The sequence below is a fragment of the Hyla sarda genome, chromosome 1, assembly GCF_029499605.1.
Source record: "Hyla sarda isolate aHylSar1 chromosome 1, aHylSar1.hap1, whole genome shotgun sequence".
Classification (NCBI taxonomy): Eukaryota; Metazoa; Chordata; class Amphibia; order Anura; family Hylidae; genus Hyla; species Hyla sarda.
Window position 1 is genome coordinate 604549818 of NC_079189.1, and position 17703 is coordinate 604567520.

At 45.1% G+C, this 17703-nt stretch overlaps 1 protein-coding gene across 1 annotated transcript in view; it reads right to left on the reverse strand.

The window, feature by feature from the left end:
* Positions 1-16852, reverse strand: part of LOC130295880 (uncharacterized) — a 125869-nt gene extending 109017 nt beyond the window's left edge. The window contains exons 1-4 of the mRNA XM_056547202.1: positions 16801-16852; positions 2433-2559; positions 2288-2349; positions 1408-2083 (exon numbers count right to left, since the gene is read on the reverse strand). Of these exons, the coding sequence (XP_056403177.1) occupies positions 1408-2083; positions 2288-2349; positions 2433-2520 (826 nt within the window). The 5' untranslated portion in view covers positions 2521-2559; positions 16801-16852. The remainder of the gene's footprint in view (positions 1-1407; positions 2084-2287; positions 2350-2432; positions 2560-16800) is intronic.
* Between the last annotated feature and the right edge of the window lie 851 nt (positions 16853-17703).

A 17703-nucleotide genomic window follows, 5' to 3' on the forward strand; every position in this document is an offset into this window, starting at 1 on the left:
CATGGGTTGATTAATTTGATTTCCATTGATAATTTTTGTGTGATTTGTTGTCAGCACATTCAACTATGTAAAGACGAAAGTATTTCATACGATTAGTTCATTCATTCAGATCTAGGATGTGTTATCTTAGTATTCCCTTTATTTTTTGAGCAGTGTAAGTTCTTGCAACTGAAGGTGGTTTTGAGATTATGAATGCATTTGATTAACTTTTCTACTATACTACTTTGTTTTATACTATTTTATGTATACCAGAGTGGATAGCAGGCGTCCACTTTGGGCATTTTAAATGTTTAAAAATCTGCAAATAAATGTACTTTAGAACTCTGCACTGTGAACTTCTGGGTGTTTTAGGCATCATTTTTTGATCCCCCCCCCTTCCCCACCCCCCGGTTCTCTACACACAACCACTCTCTACGTACATTTGTACAACCACTGATTTCCATATACAGTGGTCCCTCAACATACGATGGTAATTCGTTCCAAACGATCCATCGTTTGTCGAATCCATCGTATGTTGAGGGATCCGTGCAATGTAAAGTATAGGAAGCTGTACTCACCTGTCCCCGCCGCTCCGGACCGCGTCCTCACCGCTCCCGGTGCTGTCCCAGGGGCTCCCGATGCTGTCGCGCTGCTCCGGTGTCTTCTTCGGGATCCTACGTTTTTTTCCGCATCTTCTGCAGGGTCCGGGCCTCGCTTTCTGGTGACGTTATTACGCTGCTGCGCCGGCCCAGCGTGCGTAGCGACGTAATAACGACGCCGGAAAGCGAGGCCCGGACCCTGGAGAAGATACAGAAGATGCCGGAGGATCGCGAAGTGGACCTGGAGCAGCAGGGATAGGTAAGCGAACCTGTCCGGGATGCCTAAACTGCTATCCGACAGCAGCTTAAGCATTTTGCGATGTCGGATAGCAGTTAAAGCGATGGCCCCGACATATAAAAGCATCGTATGTCGATTTTATCATATGTCGGGCCCATCGCATGTCGGGGGGTTACTGTATTACATTTCCATAGTGCTAGAGAACCAGCACATTTCCTTTTGTACTGTTAAACATTTTTGCACATTGGATGTAGTCATTAGGGGTCTACATGGTACTGGAATTGTCAGACGAACCACAGATAGAGCACACCCAAAACTTTAGTGTTCATACTTAAATTTATGAATTATTTAATTGTTTAACTAAAAAATTATGATAATACAATTTTACACAAACTATATAAAAAAAAGTGTGGGGGGGGGGGGGCAATGCAGTTTCGGTTTTCGGCCACACCCAGCCTAAATTTTCGGTTTCAGACCAAAATTTCCCTTTCGGTGCATCCCTAAAAAAATATTCCATACAAGTTTGCTGTAGACAGGGACTAGAAAATTAGAATATGTGACTCTTCTCTCCAATTAGTGGTTACTACTCACCTGGTTGGTTACCTGTAGGAATGTCCTCCTTATACTGCTCATCACCGCTCACTTCTGTCTCTTCTTCTTCTTTTATGTCTGTAGCATTAATAAAGATCAGATTTTTCCCTGTAGGAATGCTCTCCTTATACTGCTCATCACTGCTCGCATCCGTTTCTTCTTCTTTTATGTCTGTAGCATTAATATGGATCAGATCTTTCCCTGTAGGAAAGTCCTCTTTATATTGGCCATCACCGTTCACATTTGTCTCTTCTTCTTCCTCCTTTATGATTGTAGCAATAATATAGTTCAGATCTTTTCCTGTAGGAATTTCCTCTTTATACTGTTTATCACTGCTCACATCTGTCTCTTCTTCTTCTTCTTCTTCATTTATTTTTATAACATTAATATTGTTCAAATCATTCAATGTAAAAATGTCCTCCTTATACTGCTCATCACCGCTCACATCTGTTTCTTCTTCTTTTATGTTGGTAGCATTAATATAAATCAGATCTTTCCCTGTAGTAATGTCCTCCTTATACTGCTCATCACCGCTCACATCTATCTCTTCTTCTTCTTCATTTATGTCTGTAGCATTAATGTAGTTTAGATTTTTCATTGTAGGAATGTCCTCCTTAAACTGCTCATCACTCCTCACATCTGTGTCTGGAGCATTCATATTGTTCAGATCTTCCATCTGATTCATAAGATGTGAAAGAAATATTGTAAAAGTCAGATCCAGACAACATGTAATGTCTATGGTCGGCTTAAATGCTGCTATATCCAACTTTTTTTAATTTAAGTATATAAGTAGAAACCATATAATAGTGTAGGATAAAACAAGACTGAACACAAGAGCTTCACAGCCCTTCTACAGATCATAGGGAATATCTCTATCTACCTGATCCTGTGGAAGAAGAGGACGGGGACACCTCTCTGCTGCTGTTCTCTTACTGGATCTGACTGTAGGGAACACATACAGAGACTGAATTCATTCTTTACATACAAATAATGAGAGGACGTGTGTATATAGTCATGTCTATTACCTGCTGATGTGAGGGGCTGCTGATCCTCCATCATCACCTGATCCTTGTACTGATCCTTGTGTCCTTCTACATACTCCCACTCCTCCATGGAGAAATACACCGCCACGTCCTGACACCTTATAGGAACCTGACACACAATGATACAGTCATCACCCCGACCCCTCCAGTGGTGTTACTGTATAATGTCCCAGCATTCCCAGCAGTGTCACCTCTCCAGTCATCACCAGACCCCTCCATTACTGTATAATGTCCCAGCATTCCCAGCAGTGTCACCTCTCCAGTCATCACCAGACCCCTCCATTACTGTATAATGTCCCAGCATTCTCAGCAGTGTCACCTCTCCAGTCATCACCAGACCCCTCCATTACTGTATAATGTCCCAGCATTCCCAGCAGTGTCACCTCTCCAGTCATCACCAGACCCCTCCATTACTGTATAATGTCCCAACAGTGTCACCTCTCCAGTCATCACCAGACCCCTCCATTACTGTATAATGTCCCAGCATTCCCAGCAGTGTCACCTCTCCAGTCATCACCAGACCCCTCCATTACTGTATAATGTCCCAGCATTCCCAGCAGTGTCACCTCTCCAGTCACCACCAGACCCCTCCATTACTGTATAATGTCCCAGCATTCCCAGCAGTGTCACCTCTCCAGTCATCACCAGACCCCTCCATTACTGTATAATGTCCCAGCAGTGTCACCTCTCCAGTCACCACCAGACCCCTCCATTACTGTATAATGTCCCAGCATTCCCAGCAGTGTCACCTCTCCAGTCATCACCAGACCCCTCCATTACTGTATAATGTCCCAGCATTCCCAGCAGTGTCACCTCTCCAGTCATCACCAGACCCCTCCATTACTGTATAATGTCCCAGCATTCCCAGCAGTGTCACCTCTCCAGTCATCACCAGACCCCTCCATTACTGTATAATGTCCCAGCATTCCCAGCAGTGTCACCTCTCCAGTCATCACCAGACCCCTCCATTACTGTATAATGTCCCAGCATTCCCAGCAGTGTCACCTCTCCAGTCATCACCAGACTCCTCCATTACTGTATAATGTCCCAGCATTCCCAGCAGTGTCACCTCTCCAGTCATCACCAGACCCCCCCATTACTGTATAATGTCCCAGCATTCCCAGCACTGTCACCTCTCCAGTCATCACCAGACCCCTCCATTACTGTATAATGTCCCAGCAGTGTCTCCTCTCCAGTCATCACCAGACCCCTCCATTACTGTATAATGTCCCAGCAGTGTCACCTCTCCAGTCATCACCAGACCCCTCCATTACTGTATAATGTCCCAGCATTCCCAGCAGTGTCACCTCTCCAGTCATCACCAGACCCCTCCATTACTGTATAATGTCCCAGCATTCCCAGCAGTGCCACCTCTCCAGTCATCACCAGACCCCTCCATTACTGTATAATGTCCCAGCATTCCCAGCACTGTCACCTCTCCAGTCATCACCAGACCCCTCCATTACTGTATAATGTCCCAGCATTCCCAGCACTGTCACCTCTCCAGTCATCACCAGACCCCTCCATTACTGTATAATGTCCCAGCATTCCCAGCAGTGTCACCTCTCCAGTCATCACCAGACCCCTCCATTACTGTATAATGTCCCAGTATTCCCAGCAGTGTCACCTCTCCAGTCATCACCAGACCCCTCCATTACTGTATAATGTCCCAGCAGTGTCACCTCTCCAGTCATCACCAGACCCCTCCATTACTGTATAATGTCCCAGCATTCCCAGCAGTGTCACCTCTCCAGTCATCACCAGACCCCTCCATTACTGTATAATGTCCCAGCATTCCCAGCAGTGTCACCTCTCCAGTCATCACCAGACCCCTCCATTACTGTATAATGTCCCAGCATTCCCAGCAGTGTCACCTCTCCAGTCATCACCAGACCCCTCCATTACTGTATAATGTCCCAGCATTCCCAGCAGTGTCACCTCTCCAGTCATCACCAGACCCCTCCATTACTTATAATGTCCCAGCAGTGTCACCTCTCCAGTCATCACCAGACCCCCCCATTACTGTATAATGTCCCAGCATTCCCAGCACTGTCACCTCTCCAGTCATCACCAGACCCCTCCATTACTGTATAATGTCCCAGCATTCCCAGCAGTGTCACCTCTCCAGTCATCACCAGACCCCTCCATTACTGTATAATGTCCCAGTATTCCCAGCAGTGTCACCTCTCCAGTCATCACCAGACCCCTCCATTACTGTATAATGTCCCAGCAGTGTCACCTCTCCAGTCATCACCAGACCCCTCCATTACTGTATAATGTCCCAGCATTCCCAGCAGTGTCACCTCTCCAGTCATCACCAGACCCCTCCATTACTGTATAATGTCCCAGCATTCCCAGCAGTGTCACCTCTCCAGTCATCACCAGACCCCTCCATTACTGTATAATGTCCCAGCAGTGTCACCTCTCCAGTCATCACCAGACCCCTCCATTACTGTATAATGTCCCAGCATTCCCAGCAGTGTCATCTCTCCAGTCATCATCAGACCCCTCCATTACTGTATAATGTCCCAGCAGTGTCACCTCTCCAGTCATCACCAGACCCCTCCATTACTGTATAATGTCCCAGCAGTGTCACCTCTCCAGTCATCACCAGACCCCTCCATTACTGTATAATGTCCCAGCATTCCCAGCAGTGTCACCTCTCCAGTCATCACCAGACCCCTCCATTACTGTATAATGTCCCAGCATTCCCAGCAGTGTCACCTCTCCAGTCATCACCAGACCCCTCCATTACTGTATAATGTCCCAGCAGTGTCACCTCTTCAGTCATCACCAGACCCCTCCATTACTGTATAATGTCCCAGCATTCTCAGCAGTGTCACCTCTCCAGTCATCACCAGACCCCTCCATTACTGTATAATGTCCCAGCAGTGTCACCTCTCCAGTCATCACCAGACCCCTCCATTACTGTATAATGTCCCAGCAGTGTCACCTCTCCAGTCATCACCAGACCCCTCCATTACTGTATAATGTCCCAGCAGTGTCACCTCTCCAGTCATCACCAGACCCCTCCATTACTGTATAATGTCCCAGCATTCCCAGCAGTGTCACCTCTCCAGTCATCACCAGACCCCTCCATTACTGTATAATGTCCCAGCAGTGTCACCTCTCCGGTCATCACCAGACTCCTCCATTACTGTATAATGTCCCAGCAGTGTCACCTCTCCAGTCATCACCAGACTCCTCCATTACTGTATAATGTCCCAGCAGTGTCACCTCTCCAGTCATCACCAGACCCCTCCATTACTGTATAATATCCCAGCATTCCCAGCAGTGTCACCTCTCCAGTCATCACCAGACCCCTCCATTACTGTATAATGTCCCAGCATTCCCAGCAGTGTCACCTCTCCAGTCATCACCAGACCCCTCCATTACTGTATAATGTCCCAGCATTCTCAGCAGTGTCACCTCTCCAGTCATCACCAGACCCCTCCATTACTGTATAATGTCCCAGCAGTGTCACCTCTCCAGTCATCACCAGACCCCTCCATTACTGTATAATGTCCCAGCATTCCCAGCAGTGTCACCTCTCCAGTCATCACCAGACCCCTCCATTACTGTATAATGTCCCAGCATTCCCAGCAGTGTCACCTCTCCAGTCATCACCAGACTCCTCCATTACTGTATAATGTCCCAGCAGTGTCACCTCTCCAGTCATCACCAGACTCCTCCATTACTGTATAATGTCCCAGCATTCCCAGCAGTGTCACCTCTCCAGTCATCACCAGACCCCTCCATTACTGTATAATGTCCCAGCATTCCCAGCAGTGTCACCTCTCCAGTCATCACCAGACCCCTCCATTACTGTATAATGTCCCAGCATTCCCAGCAGTGTCACCTCTCCAGTCATCACCAGACCCCTCCATTACTGTATAATGTCCCAGCATTCCCAGCAGTGTCACCTCTCCAGTCATCACCAGACCCCTCCATTACTGTATAATGTCCCAGCAGTGTCACCTCTCCAGTCATCACCAGACCCCTCCATTACTGTATAATGTCCCAGCATTCCCAGCAGTGTCACCTCTCCAGTCATCACCAGACCCCTCCATTACTGTATAATGTCCCAGCATTCCCAGCAGTGTCACCTCTCCAGTCATCACCAGACCCCTCCATTACTGTATAATGTCCCAGCAGTGTCACCTCTTCAGTCATCACCAGACCCCTCCATTACTGTATAATGTCCCAGCATTCTCAGCAGTGTCACCTCTCCAGTCATCACCAGACCCCTCCATTACTGTATAATGTCCCAGCAGTGTCACCTCTCCAGTCATCACCAGACCCCTCCATTACTGTATAATGTCCCAGCAGTGTCACCTCTCCAGTCATCACCAGACCCCTCCATTACTGTATAATGTCCCAGCAGTGTCACCTCTCCAGTCATCACCAGACCCCTCCATTACTGTATAATGTCCCAGCAGTGTCACCTCTCCAGTCATCACCAGACCCCTCCATTACTGTATAATGTCCCAGCATTCCCAGCAGTGTCACCTCTCCAGTCATCACCAGACTCCTCCATTACTGTATAATGTCCCAGCAGTGTCACCTCTCCAGTCATCACCAGACTCCTCCATTACTGTATAATGTCCCAGCATTCCCAGCAGTGTCACCTCTCCAGTCATCACCAGACCCCTCCATTACTGTATAATGTCCCAGCATTCCCAGCAGTGTCACCTCTCCAGTCATCACCAGACCCCTCCATTACTGTATAATGTCCCAGCATTCCCAGCAGTGTCACCTCTCCAGTCATCACCAGACCCCTCCATTACTGTATAATGTCCCAGCATTCCCAGCAGTGTCACCTCTCCAGTCATCACCAGACCCCTCCATTACTGTATAATGTCCCAGCAGTGTCACCTCTCCAGTCATCACCAGACCCCTCCATTACTGTATAATGTCCCAGCATTCCCAGCAGTGTCACCTCTCCAGTCATCACCAGACCCCTCCATTACTGTATAATGTCCCAGCATTCCCAGCAGTGTCACCTCTCCAGTCATCACCAGACCCCTCCATTACTGTATAATGTCCCAGCAGTGTCACCTCTTCAGTCATCACCAGACCCCTCCATTACTGTATAATGTCCCAGCATTCTCAGCAGTGTCACCTCTCCAGTCATCACCAGACCCCTCCATTACTGTATAATGTCCCAGCAGTGTCACCTCTCCAGTCATCACCAGACCCCTCCATTACTGTATAATGTCCCAGCAGTGTCACCTCTCCAGTCATCACCAGACCCCTCCATTACTGTATAATGTCCCAGCAGTGTCACCTCTCCAGTCATCACCAGACCCCTCCATTACTGTATAATGTCCCAGCAGTGTCACCTCTCCAGTCATCACCAGACCCCTCCATTACTGTATAATGTCCCAGCATTCCCAGCAGTGTCACCTCTCCAGTCATCACCAGACCCCTCCATTACTGTATAATGTCCCAGCAGTGTCACCTCTCCGGTCATCACCAGACTCCTCCATTACTGTATAATGTCCCAGCAGTGTCACCTCTCCAGTCATCACCAGACTCCTCCATTACTGTATAATGTCCCAGCAGTGTCACCTCTCCAGTCATCACCAGACCCCTCCATTACTGTATAATATCCCAGCATTCCCAGCAGTGTCACCTCTCCAGTCATCACCAGACCCCTCCATTACTGTATAATGTCCCAGCATTCCCAGCAGTGTCACCTCTCCAGTCATCACCAGACCCCTCCATTACTGTATAATGTCCCAGCATTCTCAGCAGTGTCACCTCTCCAGTCATCACCAGACCCCTCCATTACTGTATAATGTCCCAGCAGTGTCACCTCTCCAGTCATCACCAGACCCCTCCATTACTGTATAATGTCCCAGCATTCCCAGCAGTGTCACCTCTCCAGTCATCACCAGACCCCTCCATTACTGTATAATGTCCCAGCATTCCCAGCAGTGTCACCTCTCCAGTCATCACCAGACCCCTCCATTACTGTATAATGTCCCAGCAGTGTCACCTCTCCAGTCATCACCAGACCCCTCCATTACTGTATAATGTCCCAGCAGTGTCACCTCTCCAGTCATTTCCATCCCACTACAATGACCAGCAAAGATATGGCCTAATAGATTGTTTTATACAAGTATTTAGCAGATCACAATAAGAATCATCTCATGAAGTGTCTGACTAAAAATAAATAAATAAAATAATTATAAGTTTATTAAAAAAAAACAACAACAATTTTTTCAAAACACTAAACAAAAACAGATAGATATGAAAAAACAAAAGCAAAAAAACAAAACAAAAACCCTGCAGTGCTTCTTTAAAGGAGTACTCCGGTGGAAAACGATTTTTTTTAAATCAACTGGTGCCAAAACGCTATACAGATTTGTAAATTACTACTATTCAAAAATCTTATTCCTTCTAGTACTTATCAGCTGCTGTATACTACAGAGGAAATTGTGTAGTTTTTTTCTAGTCTGATCACAGTGCTCTCTACTGACACCTCTGTCCATGTGAGGATCTGTCGGGAGCAGGAGAGGGTTTCTACGGGTATTTGCTCCTACTCTGGACAGTTCCTGACATGGACAGAGATGTCAGCAGAGAGCACTGTGGTCAGACTGAAAAGAACTACACAACTTCCTGTGGAGCATACAGCAGCTGATGAGTACTGTAAAGATTAAGATTTTTATATAAAAGTCATTTACTAATTGGTTTAACTTTCTGGCACCAGTTGATTAGAAAATAAATTGTTTTCCACCGGAGTACCCCTTTAACCAGATTAAACAGATTTGTAAATTATTTCTATTTAAAAATCTTAATTCTTCCAGTACTTATCAGCTGCTGTATGCTCCAGAGGGAGTTCTTTTCTTTTTGAATTTCTTTTTTGTCTTGTCCACAGTGCTCTCTGCTGACACCTCTGTCCATGTCAGGAACTGTCCAGAGTAGGAGCAAATCCCCATAGCAAACCTATCCTGCTCTGAACAGTTCCTGACATGGACAGAGGTGTCAGCAGAGAGCACTGTGGACAAGACAAAAAAGAAATTCAAAAAGAAAAGAACTCCCTCTGGAGCATACAGCAGCTATCAAGTACTGGAAGGATTAAATGGAAGGATTTAAATAGAAGTCATTTACAAATTTGTTTAAGTTTCTGGAAACAGTTGATTTAAAAAAAACTATTTCCACTGGAGTCCCCCTTTAGATCACCGCCTCCATGTGATGATCGGGCCGGCGTGTTCCCTCCATGTGAGACCCTTACAACCTCTGCAACAGATGCCCCTGTGCAAATTCCTAATTTAGGCCTCAAATGCGCATGGAGCTCTCTTACTGCGGAGCCCTGTTATATTTCAAGGCAACAGTCTAGGGCCACATATGGGGTATTTCCGTACTCGGAGAAGAAAAATGTAAAACATTTTGGGGGGGGGGGGGGGGCTATTGCTTCTTTTACCCCGCCCCCTTATAAAAAGGAAAACTTGCATTACAATTTTACACAAACATGCTGCTAATACCTCATATTTTTCATTTTCACAAGAGGTTAAAGGGGTACTCCGGTGGAAAACATTTTTTTTTAGGTCTTCATAAGTCAACTGGTGCCAGAAAGTTAAACAGATTTGTAAATTACTTCTATAAAAAAATATTTACCCTTCCAGTACTTTTTAGCAGCTGTATGCTACAGAGGAAATCCTGTTCTTTTTTAATTTCTTTTTTGTCTTGTCCACAGTGCTCTCTGCTGACACCTCTGTCCATGTCAGGAACTGTCTAGAGCAGGATAGGTTTGCTATGGGGATTTTCTCCTGCTTTGGACAGTTCCTGATACGGACATCAGGTGTCAGAAGAGAGCACTGTGCAGGGACGTGGAATTCCAATGGCTCCATGCCCGGGACATGCAGTTCCGGGCGCCGGGCAGGTGAATTTTTCCGGCTCTTAGCCCTGCTTCGGGCAAGCAGGGCCGGACCTGATAAGCGCTGCAGCACTCAGCAGTCTGTATGAAGCGGGCTCCGGACTCCTGCCCGCTCAGTACTCTGCAGCCCCCAGCTGTTCTCAGTAGCCCGGGGCCGCCGCTAATAGCCAGCATGCTGCGATCGTGGGGGGGGGGAATGATCCACTATAGAGGAGGGCTTACCTCTGTTCCCTGCTGTCCCGTGGCTCTGTCATAGATAGAATTTGGCTGGACTAGGCTCTATCAATGGATCGCAGAGCACACAGATCAATGGAGTTCAGTAGAACTCTATTCATCTGTAAGAGGAATCTAATGATTCCTCCTAAAAGTTGAAAGTTCAAATCACCCCCTTTTCCTATATAAAAATAAATAAACATATTTAGTATCGCTTTGTGCGCGTTGTACGAACTATTAAAATATAACATTATGTATTCCAAACGGTAAATGTAAGGGGTCAAAAAATGGCAATAAAAAAATTCGAAAAAGTTCTGAATTTTTTTTAAAATTAGTAAAACATGACGGAAACGATACAAATCTGGTATTACTGTAATCAGGCGGCCTAAAGTATCAAAATAACATGTTACCTTAACCACAAGGTAAATGGTGTAGAAAAGAAAACCACCAAATCTGCTAAATTATCTTTTACTATTTCAATTTCACTTCACCGATTATATATATATTTTTTGGGTTCGGAGAATATGTTATTGAAAAATTAAAAGGTATCATTATAGTAGGTAGTTATGGCTATTATAGGGCGAGGAGGAAATAACGAGAATGAAAAAGCGAAAATTGGCCGGACAAGTGGATCGTCATGAGGGACAAGTAGATTTTGCTCGTTTTAGTCCCGTGGACAAGTAGTTTTTTTTAATTAAATTTCCACACCCCTGACTGTGGACAAGGCAAAAAAGAAATTCAAAAAGAACAGAATTTCCTTTGTAGCAAACAGCTGCTAAAAAGTACAGGAAGGGTAAAGATTGTTTAATAGAAGGAATTCACATATCTGTTTAACTTTCTGGCACCAGTTCATTAACCTGTTAAGGACCCAGGGTGTACGGGTACGTCCAGACACCATGGTACTTAAGGACCAAGGGCGTACCTGTACGCCCGTTGGAATTTCAGTCCCCGCCGTGCGGGGACCGGGGTGACTGCTGATATCGATCAGCATGCACCCCGCGCAAATGCCCCCCCCATGTCGGTGATCGCCGCAAATCATCGGTGAATTCACACTTGCGATTTACGGCTATTCCGGGTCATACGGGTCTATGGTGACCCGAAAATCAAGGGGGATTTGGGTTGTCCTAGACACCCACGCTCCCCCTGAAGGGATAGGAGTGAGGTGGCAGGGGTGCCCCCCCTTCTATCCCTGCTATTGGTCGTATAGAAGCGACAACTAAAAGCAGATCGGGGGCGGGGGGGTTAACTTTAAGTTTCCCTGTTCTGCCCACCCACAATAGGTGGGGTAGAACGGGGAAACCGACAGAGGACCGGCGCCGAAGTCCACTTACCCATCGGCAGAGGCTGCGATCGGCTGCGGTGATCAGCGGGCTGCGGTGATCGGCGGGCTTCAATGTCATGCGGCTGGCTCCCTGGATCCTACAGAAGCCGGTGAGTTGCCTAGCAACATCTGGAGGGCTACAGTTTGAGACCACTATACAGTGGTCTCTAAACTGTAGCCCTTCAGATGTTGCAAAACTACAACTCCCATCATGTCCAGACAGCTGTTTGGGCATGCTGGGATTTGTAGTTTTGCAACATCTGGAGGGCCCCAGTTTGGAGATCACTGTGCGGTGGTCTCTAAACTGTAGCCCTCCAGATGTTGCAAAACTGCAAATCCCAGCATGCCCAAACAGCAAACAGCTGTCTCGGCATGCTGGGAGTTGTAGTTGCGTACCTTTAGCTGTTGCATAACTACATTTCCCAGCATGCCCTTCGGCGATCAGTACAAGCTGGGAGTTGTAGTTTTGCAACAGCTGGAGACACACTGGTTGGAAAATACTGAGTTAGGTAACAGAACCTAACTCAAGGTTTTCCAACCAGTTGCAAATTTTTCGAAGCAGCGCAAACTCCTAGTGGGAAACTCACTGTAAACTTCCATCAGTGTGAATGTACCCTAAAAACACTACACTACACTAACACATCATAAAGGGTAAAACACAACATATACACCCCTTTACACTGTCCCCCCCCCCCCAATAAAAATGAAAACCGTATTGTATGGCAGTGTTTCCAAAACGGAGCCTTCAGCTGTTTCAAAACAACAACTCCCAGCATTTCTGGACAGCCACTGACTGTCCAGGCATGCTGGGAGTTTAGCAACAGCTGGAGGCACCCTGTTTGGGAATCACTGGCGTAGAATACCCCTATTTCCACCCCTATGCAATCCCTAATTTAGTCCTCAAATGCGAATGGCGCTCTCTCACTTCGGAGCCCTGTCGTATTTCAAGGATACAGTTTAGGGTCACATATGGGGTATTTCCGTACTCGGGAGAAATTGCACTAAACATTTTGTGGTGCTTTTTCTCCTTTTACCCCTTATGAAAAAAAGTTGGGGTCTACACCAGCCTGTTAGTGTAAAAATGTTTATTTTATTTTCACAAGCGGTAAAAGGAAATAAAGACCCCCAAAATTTGTAAAGCAATTTCTCCTGAGTACGGAAATACCCCATATGTGGGCGTAAAATGCTCTGCGGACGCACAACAAGGCTCAGGAGTGAGAGCGCACCATGTACATTTGAGGCCTAAATTGGTGATTTACATAGGGGTGGCTGATTTTACAGCGGTTCTGACATAAACGCAAAAATATAAATACACACATGTGACCCCATTTTGGAAACTAAACCCCTCACGGAACGGAACAAGGGGTATAGTGAGTATTAACACCCCACAGGTGTTTAATGAAAATTCTTCAAAGTTGGATGGAAAAATGAAAAAAAAAAAAAAAAAATTATTTCACAAAAATGCTGGTGTTACCTTAAATTTTTAATTTTCACAAGGGAAAATAGGAAAATAGACCGCCAAAATTTGTAACCCCATTTCTTCTGAGTAAGATCATACCCCATATGTGGTTGTAAAGTGCTCTGCGGGCGAACTACAATGCTCAGAAGAAAGGGAGCGCCATTGGGCTTTTGAAGAGAAAATTTGTCCGGAATTGAAGGCCACGTGTGTTTACAAAGCCCCCATAGAGCCAGAACAATGGACCCCCCCACATGTGACCCCATTTTGGAAAGTACACCCTTCACGCAATGTAATAAGGGGTACAGTGAGCATTTACCCCCCACAGGTGTCTGACAGATTTTTGGAACAGTGGTCCCTGAAAGTGAAAAATTTAAGTTTTCATTTGCACAGCCCACTGTTCCAAAGATCTGTCAAACGCCAGTGGGGTGTAAATACTCACTGAACCCTTATTAAATTCTGTGAGGGGTGTAGTTTCCAAAATGGGGTCACATGTGGCACTGTTCTGGCACCATGGGGGGCTTTGTAAACGCACATGGCCCCCGACTTCCATTCCAAAAAAATTTATTTCCAAAAGCTCAATGGTGCTTCCTCTCTTCTGAGCATTGTAGTTTGCCAGCAGAGCACTTAACATCTACATATGGGGTATTTATATACTCACAAGAAATGGGGTTACAAATTTTGGGGGTCATTTTCTCCTATTAACCCTTGTAAAAATTTAAAATTTGGGGAAAAACCTGCATTTTTGTGAAATTTTTTTATTTACACATTCAACTTTAACAAAAAGTCGTTAAACACCTGTGGTGTGTTAAGGCTCACTGTATCCCTTGTAGCGTTCCATGAGGGGTGTAGTTTCCAAAATAGTATGCCATGTGGTTTTTTTTTTTGGGCTGTTCTGGCACCATAGGGGCTTCCTAAATGTGACATGCCCCCCGAAAACCATTTCAGTAAAACTCACTCTCCAAAATTCCATTGAGGCTCCTTCCCTTCTGAGCCCTCTACTGCGCCTGCCGAACACTTGACATACACATATGAGGTATTTCCTTACTCGAGAGAAATTGGGTTACAAATTTTAGGAAGATTTAGTTCCTTTTACCCCTTGTAAAAATTCAAAAACTGGGTCTACAAGAACATGCCAGTAAAAAACTTAAGATTTAGAATTTTCTCCTTCAATTTTCTACTATTCCTGTGAAACACCTAAAGGGTTAACACACTTACTGAATGTCATTTTGAATACTTTGAGGGGTGCAGTTTTTATAATGGGGTATTTCTAATATTAAGGCCCTTCAAATCCACTTCAAAACTAAACTGGTCCCTGAAAAATTTAGATTTTGAAAATTTTGCAAAAAATTTGAAAATTGCTGCTGAACTTTGAAGCCCTCTGATGTCTTCCAAAAGTAAAAACATGTCAACTTTATGATGGAAATATAAAGTAGACATATTGTATATGTGAATCAAAATATAATTTATTTGGAATATTAATTTTCCTTATAAGCAGAGAGCTTCAAAGTAAAAAAAAAAAAAAAAGCAACATTTTCATTTTTCTTCTAATTTTGGAATTTTTCTCCATGAAATGATACAAGTATCGACAAAATGTTATCACTAACATAAAGTAGAATATGTCACGAAAAAACACTCTCAGAATCAGAATGAAAGGTAAAAGCATCCCAGAGTTATTAATGCTTACAGTAACAGTGGTCAGATGTGCAAAAAATGGCCGGGTCCTACACTGAAAATTGGCTGGGTCCTTAAAGGGTAACTCTCATTAAAACTAATTTTTGCTATTGCACTCCTTATGGTACATGAAAAATATTTCTAATATACTTTGTTTTAAAAAAAAAAATGAAGTTTTCTATGTTTTATTTGTGCTTAAAAAAGCTCAAGAGCACATTTTCCCCCAACTCATACACAGACTTTGGACCAAAGTCCAAACACAGGAAGTGCAGCCTGGAGTGCTGAGGGGTGTGTGTGCAGCCTCATCCAATCATAGCTCCTCTCACACATAACTGCCATATGCTGTTGGTTGGAACCCCCCCCCCCCCCCCCCTCAGCACTCCAGGCAGCACTTCCTGTGTTTGGACTTTGGTCCAAAGTCTGTGTATGAGATGGGGGAAAATGTGCTCTTGAGCTTTTTTAAGCACAAATAAAACATAGAAAACTTCATTTTTTTTTTTTATACAAAGTATATTAGAAATATTTTTCCTTACCATAAGGAGTGCAATAGCAAAAATTTGTTTTAATGAGAGTGACCCTTTAAGGGGTTAAAATTTTCACCGGAGTACCCCTTTAAAGTAGAGGGGAAAAAAAGTGTCAAACATAAAGTGCTCTGCGGGCGGACAACATGGCTCAGGAGTGAGAGCACCATGTACATTTGATGCCTAAATTGGTGATTTGTATTTGAATGGCTGATAGTTACAGCCGTTCTGACATAAACACTAAAATAAAATAAAAAAACACAAACATGTGACCCCATTTTGGCAACTATACCCCTCAAGGAATGTATTAAAGGGGTATTAAGGGGGTACTCCACTGCTGGAGCCGGCGCCGAGAGCTCGTGACATCAGAGCCCCGCCCCCTCATGACATCACACCCCGTCCCCTCAATGGAAGTCTATGGGGGGTAAGGAGAAAATTCGAAATCTTCATTTTTTACACTTGTTCTTGTAGACCCACTTTTAGAATTTTTACAAGCGGTAATAGGAGAAAAAGTCCCCCAAAATGTGTAACCCAATTTCTCTGGAGTAAGGACATACCTCATATGTGTATGTGAAGTGTTCGGCGGGCGCAGTAGAGGGCTCAGAAGGGAAGGAGCGACAGTGTGATTTTGGAGAGTGAGTTTTTCTGAAATGGTTTTTGGGGGCATGTCACATTTAGGAAGCCCCTATTGTGCCAGAATAGGAGATAAGTTTGAGAACGCTGGGGGTCCGACCGCTGGGGCCCCCGCAATCTCTCTGTACGGGGCCCCGGCTTGCTGGCCATATAGCGCGTATTGACCACCGCACGAAGCAGCGGCCGACCCGCCCCCTCACTACAACTCTATGGCAGAGCCGGAGATTGCGAAAGGGCTGCCGGGGCCCCAGCGGTCGGACCCCCACAATCTCAAACTTATCTCCTATCCTTAGGAAAGGGGATACATTTTTCACCACTGGATATCTCCTTTAATACCGGTCATCACCAGGATCCATAATGTCCAGTATTATCCATGGGTCCTGGCGGCTGATAGCAATAGGAACCCCCCCCCCCCCCCCCCCCGCTATGACTATGGGTCAGGTCATGACCCCACATTATAGAAGGGGAGCGGGACAAGGGCGTACAGGTACAGAGTTATACTAAAGTCAAAAGGCAATGTGAACAAAGCCTAAGCCTACACCTATTTATATACACACACACACACACATATACATATATATATATATATATATATATACATATATATATATATATATATATATATACACAAATTATATATACACACATACCTCCAACCACAGAGCTGTACAGCAGCCGTGTGATTTCCTCCTGGTTACAGGACCTGTGTTGATGTCACAGTCATGTGATCAGTCACATGGAGGAGGAGGAGTCACATGATCAGGGGCTGCTGCTCTAGGCTCATCTGCTCAGTGTATGCAGGACTCTGCTGTGCTGGTTGTGATCGCTGCTGGATGAGCTGAAGTTATGTGTATGCAGCAGAGCTGTGTGTGTGTGATGTGCGTGGTGCAGAGCTGTGTATGTGTGTGTTATATATGTCTGCAGCAGAGCTGTGTGTAATGTGCATGTAGCTGAGCTGTATGTGTACACAGTAGAGCTGTATATGTGTAATGTACATGTAGCTGAGCTGTATGTGTACACAGTAGTGCTGTATATGTGTAATGTGCATGTAGCTGAGCTGTATGTGTACACAGTAGAGCTGTATGTGTAATGTACATGTAGCTGAGCTGTATGTGTACACAGTAGAGCTGTATATGTGTAATGTACATGTAGCTGAGCTGTATGTGTACACAGTAGAGCTGTGTGTAATGTACATGTAGCTGAGCTGTATGTGTACACAGTAGAGCTGTATATGTGTAATGTACATGTAGCTGAGCTGTATGTGTACACAGTAGAGCTTTATATGTGTAATGTGCATGTAGCTGAGCTGTATGTGTACACAGTAGAGCTGTATATGTGTAATGTACATGTAGCTGAGCTGTATGTGTACACAGTAGAGCTGTATATGTGTAATGTGCATGTAGCTGAGCTGTATGTGTACACAGTAGAGCTGTATATGTGTAATGTACATGTAGCTGAGCTGTATGTACACAGTAGAGCTGTATATGTGTAATGTGCATGTAGCTGAGCTGTATGTGTACACAGTAGAGCTGTATATGTGTAATGTGCATGTA